General features: G+C 40.7%; 1 protein-coding gene across 1 annotated transcript; it reads right to left on the bottom strand.

The window, feature by feature from the left end:
* Positions 1-204: 204 nt before the first annotated feature.
* On the bottom strand, positions 205-8,193 carry iqce (IQ motif containing E). Its single transcript, XM_028404889.1, has 21 exons — positions 7,779-8,193; positions 7,494-7,535; positions 7,294-7,339; positions 7,061-7,204; positions 6,485-6,586; positions 6,234-6,304; positions 5,871-5,984; positions 5,738-5,788; positions 5,586-5,656; positions 5,435-5,507; positions 5,229-5,269; positions 4,678-4,829; positions 4,130-4,185; positions 3,803-4,032; positions 3,503-3,610; positions 3,114-3,375; positions 2,912-2,998; positions 2,310-2,434; positions 2,121-2,212; positions 1,358-1,441; positions 205-1,232 (listed from the first exon to the last, which is right to left on the bottom strand). Exons 1-21 carry the CDS (start codon positions 7,848-7,850, stop codon positions 1,117-1,119), a joined length of 2,139 nt encoding a protein of 712 aa, XP_028260690.1. The 5' UTR covers positions 7,851-8,193; the 3' UTR covers positions 205-1,116.
* Positions 8,194-9,234: the final 1,041 nt, after the last annotated feature.

The following is a 9,234-nucleotide window of genomic DNA, read 5'->3' as shown; positions in this document are numbered from 1 at the left end:
AAGTTTAATTGCATCTACCTGAGAAAGGAAAGGAAATCAGGCTACAGTGGACTTACAGAAACAGCCCAAACAAAGGACCCCAAAGGGATCCTGTCCTCTGTGTAAGGATTTTTTTCTGCTTAGAGGAACTTTTCGGCTTCTCTAATAGAAAACCACCATGCAAAACAAGACTTGAATAAAACCAAACATTAACTTTACTTTTTAATTGTAGGATAAAATCACAGCATTGCAGGAAAACCCCAATATAAAAAAGTATACATTACCAGATGATTTTCTGCAGGAACCAAATCAGAAACTATACATTTCCTTAGAAAAACAGCAATTTATTAAATGACAATTAAGTTAGTTTAGTCTTGTTGCACAGTTTTTGCTGAGGTTATCATTCATCCATTATAAAGCACAGGTATTTATTGGCATTAGTCACACTCCCTGTGTATCCTCTACTGCACTGTTCAGTGCTGCAGCAGACTGACCTACAGATTATTCACAGTTTGGCTCAATAGTGCGTCAGTTGAAAAATCATTCGTCAATCATACCTTAGAATCAGCCATAGAATAATAAGCACACACCATATGTTAATGTGCTTGCGCTCACAAATTAAAAATATGACTTATTCACAATTCCAGCCCAGATGATATTAAAGTGATGTGGCTCACTTGGGCTCATCAGTTGAACAATATGAACACATTTATTACTGCAATTGTATGTTAATTTCAACACAGTAGGCACTTTGGCAAAGAAAACAACCTCTGAAAATAAATGAGACTGATGAAACAGGGCTACCTGGATCAAGAATAACCAATGAAAATAAAGCATGCGCATATTTATATGTTTATGAGTGCCCTTTCTTGCCTTAGATCAACACTGCGGCAATGCTATATATTTCATTTTACATAGAAAATGAGTGCCAGTTATGTCCTTATGAAAATTCTGGTTATTATTATGGGAAAAGCCCTTAAACAGCCGATATTGTGTTTTATCCTGATTGAAGTTTATTAGCAGGATTCATTAAAAAGTCGAATGATCTGGTAAGTGCAACACGCGACACACAGGCTCTGAGTAAAAAAATCTTTCTACATACGATTTCACACACATAGACACACACACACACACAGTCTACAAGAGTAAGACTTCTCTGCTTCTTAGAGGACGTGACGGAGACACAATGATATCATCAGAATCATCAGAATCAACTGCAGTGGCTTCATCAGTCTCTGCTGTGTCAGGGAGATCTGTTCGAGGTGCAGGAGACAGCACATGTATGTTGACTCATTTCACTATAATATTTACATTTATGGCCATTTTTAATTTAGCCCAGTCAAAACACTGAAAGTCATTTGTCCTCTCTTCCTCTAACCTTTTGACGGTGCCATTCCAGAGACAGGCCAGGGGTCCTCTCGTGCAGCCTCCTTTTCACCATCCTCACTGAGGCATGCCGCATCTTGCAAAAACAAACAAACAAACAAAATGGTGAATAAGCGACATTTACAAATGTTCAGGTTGTTACATGAAACTACACCTACAGTAATATTGTGCCCACTACCGTTAAATGCTTATGACAATGAAATGTGTCAGTGAAGTCAACTACACTTCAAATGCAGGATGCAGGAATATAATGCTGACATCGCTGTTCTGCACTCTGCAACCATATGCTGTTAAAAACCATGGGAGATGTTGGAGAAAGTGATGAGGAAGGCAGTGCACCCTCGCAGGGTCATGTGGGTGAAGCAGAAGCTTAGGACAAGATTGTTTCACAGCACAGCTGCAACTATAGATCTTAAAAGGTTATGTGAGACAGTGACATTACTGCTCTGCAGGTCTGCTGAGTGTCCTCATCACTGGCTGTCAAAGCTCAGGCTGGTGCATGAGAGGCAGGCACCATGGAATTAGATCAGTGTGCCAGGGAGATCCATCACTACCCATAAAGGTGTCAGGAGAAAAACGAAGTGATTTTCAGGGCGAGAGCACAGCGATGCCAGGGTGTTGCACAATACATGTGAAGCCTGACCCCTGACTCCAATTCTGAGGTTGGTGTGTTTTCTGTCATGACCTGTTACTTCTGGTTGATGTATTTTTACTACTATGCAGGGATGTCACCACAAAAATGGTGCAAACTTCACCTGTTTTGCTGGGTGCTTGTGCTAAGCGGGCTCTCCTAGGTACCGGTGTGGGCAAATTGTGTTCCACAGGAGAAGGCACAGAGCACCCTGAGCTGATGTAAAAACACACAAACACACACACATCAATGTTTACGCAAAAATATGTCAAATGAAAAATATATTGACTGCTTTTGTGTATAAATGAGTCACCTTTCTATTGTATGTCTGCAGCGAGCCAGATGTCCCCTGAATGCAGACTGTATCATCGTCAAGGCAACCACATCTAGCTGTCCATCAACAGAGGAAGTTAAATCACCGACTGCCTCTGGTACTACCTGGACCCAGGAGGTGAGAAAGAGTATGGGGAGGACAAGGCAGGTTAGGTGTGTGAGAGGAACACAGAAATGACACCTGACGGAGACTACATATGAAATATGACACACAGAAAATGTTTTTTTAGAGCCAGCAATGTCTGGTCCAACATACTGTCAGAGCTTGAGAAAAGTCTAGTCCATCACCCATGGCAATGCGGAAACTCATGTAGTATTACCAAACACAAATTAGCCCATATATACCTATAACTACCTATAGTACCTATAACACTTTATTAGAGCACATATTAGAGAAGAGCCAACCCTCCTCAAAGTGAAGTTTATTTTTTAACACAGTGTTTGGGTACTGCTAGATGTACCTGTGAATATTGATACTAAAGGTGAGGTAGAACACCACACTTGAATGAAATAATGATGGGGTGTTTTTTTGCTGCTTCACAAATACAGACAGATGAATGTGTGAGTGGGTCTTTGTCAAACCTTAGTCTGTGTGTTTTCCAGCAGGTCTTTGAGTTGAGACTCTCTCAGGAGATGCCCTCTTAATGCTGACTGCAACATCACAATGTCCTAAAAGAAAAGAAAATGCAGAGACATTTCAGACACTGTCTGGACATTTATTTATATAACACTGCTCTTACACGTCAAAGAATCCCCTTTTACATAAGTGTGTTATGTTACATACTCTATTTCTGTGCTCCCTCCAGTTTGTCTGAATGACCACTGCTGCCTTCTCTGTGTCCTTCCTCTTTGCATCATCGCCTTCCGCCTCCTCCTTTTTACATCCAGTGTCCCTCTGCTCTCCCTCCTCCAGACCTGCTCTTCCCTGAGTTTCATTATGACTCCCAGTCGTCGTGGGACAAAGAGAAGAGAGCTCAACCTGGGCAGGTTTGCTCTTTTCCTCCTCCAGAGTTTGGATCCTCACCCACAACTGCTCTAACTCCCGTCTAAAAAACAATACACAAAACAAAGTTACCCACAGAACAGGTACGCGCAGAAGTTTTTCAAACTGAACCTAAATTGTCAATGTACCAATTGATTCAAATCCATGCAATCAAATAAGTCAAAACATACTTATACTGCTGTCTCTCATTGTCCTGCCGTTCCTCTTGTTCAGCTTTCAGTTGTTCTCTCTCGCTCTCCAGTTCTTGTCTTTCTGTCCTCAGTTGTTTCAGTTCATCCCTGAAAACACAGCTACAATGTCAATAACAAAATGGCTTCATGCTGCTGATGTAATAATATCAGTCAGGGACATCTTTTGTTATTTTCTTCAATAGATGATAACATTTTTAATAGTAGTGTCTCGCACAGACAGATTCATAGTATTTATATGTATAAAGTGGACAGAGTGGTCTTTGGCTGTTGCTCACTCACTCTTTACTTGACAGTATCTCTTGCAGCTCCGCCTTCTCTTTCTTCGATTGGCTGAGGCATTCCCTCAGATCAAAGAACTCCTCTCCTCCCTCAGTCATTGTTCCTACGGAAACCACTGCCTCTGTTGCCATGGTAAACCCCACAGTCTCTGTGAGCGTGGCTTGGACTTCCTGATCCAATCGGATGCAGCTTTTTGCTGACGGGGTGTGTCTTCTGCTGCCCTCCAGCCTCTGATAGGGAAAGAGAGGGGTCTGTCTGTAATGCAGCTTCTAAAACAGATCTTAGGAGATGAGCATGTCTTTACATGAGCAGCTAGTTCTCTCTCACCTTCTCCACCTCCAACAGCCTTCTCAGCAATCTCTGTTTACTCCACTCTCTGTAACCTAAGAGTTATAATCACAAAAAACATTTTCATAATATAGTAATAATAATACAGCACATCATATATTACTGTAGTTGATTTGTCTTATATATGTGTATATATATATTAGTGCTATTAATAAAATGCTAATTACTTTATTTTATGGGTGATGTTGACACTGTATTGTTCAATTGCTCCATTAATTCTGGCAAAAATGCTGAACACATATTTACTCCTTTCTAATATATTAGAAGGCCCAAGGCAGTTACTGTAAAACACATAATGAAATACAATTTAGGAGGAGCTACTTTCTATTGTCCTGTTTGGAAATAAATTTAGAAAACATTATAATGCATTCCCATCACCACACCAAATATGTAGAAGTAAGCCAAAAAACCCAGGGGAGAATGTTGACAGCTGTTAGAAAATGTTTCAAAAGACACTGAAGTCTAACAAAACTTGTTGGTTCTACCAGCACTGTGTGTGATGTGTGTGGTGATGTGTGAGTGAAGACCTTTCATTCCTCCAACAGGACTGTCAGTGTTAAGTTCTTCTCTGAGTGCCGTGTTCTCCTGTTGAAGCTGCTTGAGGTTATCAGACAGACGATGAACCGTGGAGCTTAAAGCCTTCTGCTCCCTCTTGGAGCATTTACTCTCAGCTCGACTACTACAGAGAGACACAGAGAGGGGGGGTGAGAGGAAGACAAACAGCAGGGAACACACTGTTCTTCTTTTTATATCCACCAGCAATGTTGCAATAATATTTAACCACTCTTCAGGTATCCTTCGAATATTTCAGTTTTTTAATATTGAACTTTTCCCATGTGTAATACGCAAAAGAATTACAAGTAACATTTTTATGCTTTAGCAAAACATTCACAGCTGCCTGTAAAAGCCTGTGAGTGAGCCTGTGAGTGAGCCTGTGCACGAGCAACAAGAGGCTGACTGCAGTTCACATAACAGCCACCAGTGTCCCTATTAACAAGGGTTTGCATTTAGAGGTTGATTAGGTTGGGATGATCACTCTTTCACAGAGTATTGTCGGACCTGTCTCAGCGATACATACCTCCTCTCTGCAGCTTCTAGAAGCATCCTCAGTCTCTGGATCTAAAAGACACAAAAACTCTAAGTTCACACTTTAAACAAGTGGATGTGAAATAGCAGTGTTGTGCTTTGACTTCATTTTTAAATTTTAGATCACAACAAGTTTACTTCAGCATCCAGGTGAAAAATATGACAAATACTTTTATTTGGTATCTATAAGCATGTTACCTCTTCAAAGTAAGTTTCTACTGTAATCTTCAGCTCCTCCAAATTGGTGGTTCTCAGCTCACTTTGTAGTTTACTGGAAAAGATAATGATGTGAACACTGTTTTCCTTCACACATAAATAAAATGAACGTATAGATATTGAAGTGTTTTACCTTAAAGCATTTTCTTTCTCTCTGCACTGTTGCTCCAGTTTTAGGATCTTCTGTTTCAGCCCGTTAAGAATCTGGATGGACAGTAGCAGCTTGTTAGACATACGTCCAGAAATAATTTCTGCTACGCTCACTAACAAACTGGACATACTCACCACACTGCCTTCTTTTTTCTTATCCACCAAACTCCGAGTATATTCAGATCCCTAGAGAAAAACAAATATATTATAAACTTTATAACTTGTTCTTATGACTAAAATCAAAAGTGGCTGTTTGATCTCACTTTACCTTCGTGGGATCTAACAGTTCTTCTATCTGTTTCTCTCTTTTGGCATTATCTTCCTCCAGGCGCCGCAGCTTGGCTTTCATTTGCTGGTTGTCAGACTTCTGTGCCTGGAGACTCTGCATGGAACAAGCACTAGTAACTAATCATATATAAAATTCATCTTATAATGTATCTCTTTCAAGTCAGCAACAAAACGCCACACAGAACTGGTAAAGGCCACATCCGCAGACAAGACATCCACATGTTGCACTAAGATGTAACTTTGAGCCGTCTTGCAGAAGAGGAACGCCCCACATGCATGCTACTGCAGTGGATTGAAAACACACAACTGAGACACAATTGTACGCAAAATTATTGTGCTTTACCTTTTTGAGGCGAATGATTTCATCATACATATCCTCCTTATCCCTGCTGTCAGCTTTTCCTAATGTCAAACCTGCAAAAGCACATGGACCAACATTGGGGGTGTAGATAAGTGTACTAAATCATAACAATGTCAGCTGAAAAACTGTTTTCATGTCACACTCTCACATTTAGTCTTTTTCTTGTACCATCTCCCTTTCTCAGCTGGCATACAACTCTAACTCTACTTCTGACCACCGACACATTTACTCACCATTAGATGCAGAGTGAAGACGTCTGTATTTCTTTGTGCTCGAGTTCTGTGTGAGCAGCTCTGGGGTGACATCACACTCTGATCTTAGTGTCTGGGATGCATCTATAAAAACAGTTAGATTGACAGAGACTTCTTATGTTACTGTATGACTTGTATTGTTAATGCGTATCACCTTATTACAACTTTACAGTGTTATTTACTATGTTTAACACTCTGCTTAATGTTTAAGTAGTTGAGCTAATGTCACAGCTTTCTGTAATGTGAAGTTTTTTACCTAAATGTTGAGCTATTGCATGCAATTTGCAATTAGCAAATAAAATAAATTGTAAAGAAATTAGCTGTAATAGACATGCTGCTCTCCATCTGACAGCTTTTAACATCTTTTCTGTCTCTTTGTCTTTATTTTTAATGCCAACGAGATAACAAATACTCACATAATCTGCAAACCTACTATGTTTGTTAGCTCTTTGCTTTAGTTGCAGAGAATGCCAGAAGCAAGCAGCAAGCAGCTGTTCTCAAATACACTGACTGTGCTGTGCATGCTTTGTTCGTCAGTCATGTTTTCACAGTGCCTACCATGGCCGTTGCTGAGAGATGTGAACCAAGCCGTATCCCCAGGAGTGTCACCTCTGGTGTCCCCCAGGGAAGCCCTTGGCACTTTCCATGCTCCCACTGCTGCTCTCCTGGTGTTCAAATTCAGACTGATGAGGTATGGAGACCCTACATGTACACAACAAAATAGTTTAGTAGAGCTTGTTAAAAGTGTCAGCAAAAGCTCTCCAATCAGCAGGAGACTGCGGAGCGCTTACTTGGAGAAAGAGGAGGCTTGCCAGGCGATTTTCCCCTGCTTGTTCTCTGATAGTGGACAAATAGGAGAAATAAAAGCAGAGGAAAGGTGTTAACAAACCCCATGAGGTAGAGCACATGTCTACAGCAAGCCATTACCCCAAACACTTATAACAGATTAGATGTGCTATGTCACAGAAGATATAGTAGTCCATTTCGTTACCTTTTCTGGAATATCAGCCGGAAGCGAGAAGCCATCCTCAACCTACGTTGAGCAGTGGAGGTGAATGTCAGCGAGATTGTCAAAAAGGATTGAAGATAATCATAAAGCAGCAAAGACATCAACAACTAACAAAAAGAGTTTGGTTAAAGTGCACACATCTAAACGGCATCACAATCTGAAATCAGTTTACAAGCCATGGACTTTTCTGTTGTGTGCTGTTTTGAGTTAAGCATTCAATATACACGAAGCAGTTGTGTTTAGACCTAAACGAAGAGAAGGACTCACCAGCTCTTCACAGTCTTCATCTGTTTGGGTGTCACTCGCCTCCAGAGACGTTTTAGCAGTTGCACTAAACATTGCTGGACAGTAAACGTTACGTAAAGTTTGAAAACCGTACTCTGTCCGTGTGTAATCCTCTCATTTTTTCAAAAAGTCAAAAAGCTTACTTCAGCTTGCCCCTCTCTCTTTGCTAGTAGTAAAAACATGGGGTAACAAAAGAGGCGCTAGCTATGCTACCACTCCATAATTTCCGTCAACAACACTATGCATTTTTGCAGATAAGGAGCCGCTGCTACAGTGATATGAAGTGTCAGTCGAAGCTTCCCGAAATCCAGTAAAATGTTTGTCTTTCCGAGCAGAGGTTGCTGTTTCCACATCAGTGTTGCAGATAGAGTCGTCTAGCAACAAGGCAGCTGTTGCCAAGCTGCGGTAAACCAACCAGTGAAAGGCAAGGCAGCACCGGAAGTAGCATGAGTGTGCCTTCAAAATAATAACACAAACATGATAAACAGCAAACTCATTTCACATTGGGCTTAATTCATTTTTTTTCTTAATTTATTAAGAGTTATAACCAAATATAATATATATTTGGGAAATACCCTTCGTATTTTAAAGTATTGGCGACGCGCTTTCGAAATTAGACATTTATTTTGAAAAACCTACGACAGTCGTACATTTTTAGCTTTGTTTAGCTTCGTTAACATTTACCATACAGTCAAGTGCTCGTAGTTGTGGTCTGTCCTTGCATCTGACTCATTTTCTTAACGCTGTCCATTGCTAAAGTGGTGCAACATGGAAGTGGCAGCTGACTCTGTTGGTACCAGCAGACATGGAGAAGATGACAAAGTTTAATGTTCTCTGTTTAGCTTGCTAAAAACAACGTGGAACAAAACATCTGCAGCTCTCAATAAACATGGAGGTAAATGTATTTCTGGAGGTTTCCATATCTATTCATATCAGACAGTTTATTATATCTCTTATAGGCAGTGACATCCAGAGCATGTTCTGCTGACTCTAATCATTGATCTAACGTCCCCTGACCTAAAGCCTGGCCTTTGGGCATAGAGAAACAGATGTCTAGCCAAAGATATGATATATTTAAGTGATCTGTGCTTGTTCTGTAGAGCTGGAAGAATAGAAAGTCTTTGACCCATACAGTGTTGCTCCTCACACTCATGCTCTTCCGTGCAAACCCAGCGGCCTCTTCTTTCTGTATCATATTCTCATACTGTTTTTACAGGTGTGAGACCCCACGGAGCCACACAGCCAGGCAGACCAGCATACTTTTGGTCAGGGCAAACAATCCCAGTGCAGCCGTAGAATTCTCATCAGTGCTGTAGCTGTGATGTTATTGTTTATTAGAGAGTGTTTCAAGATATAAACATCAGACAATACCACTGAGTAGATTCCATCACACTGCTTTAAATGCTTGTTTTGTACTTCAGTTTTCATACAGCCACGA

The sequence above is a fragment of the Parambassis ranga genome, chromosome 1, assembly GCF_900634625.1.
Source record: "Parambassis ranga chromosome 1, fParRan2.1, whole genome shotgun sequence".
NCBI lineage: Eukaryota > Metazoa > Chordata > Actinopteri > Ambassidae > Parambassis > Parambassis ranga.
This window is presented reverse-complemented; position numbering and strand designations above follow the sequence as displayed.

Coding starts and splice junctions, on each gene's coding strand:
- iqce (XM_028404889.1), bottom strand. CDS start 7,850: ATGTTTAGTGCAACTGCTAAAACGTCTCTGGAGGCGAGTGACACCCAA. Junction 7,536..7,778: donor ATGAAGACTGTGAAGAGCTG/GTGAGTCCTTCT, acceptor TGCTCAACGTAG/GTTGAGGATGGCTTCTCGCT. Junction 5,508..5,585: donor GAGAAAGAAAATGCTTTAAG/GTAAAACACTTC, acceptor TATCTTTTCCAG/TAAACTACAAAGTGAGCTGA.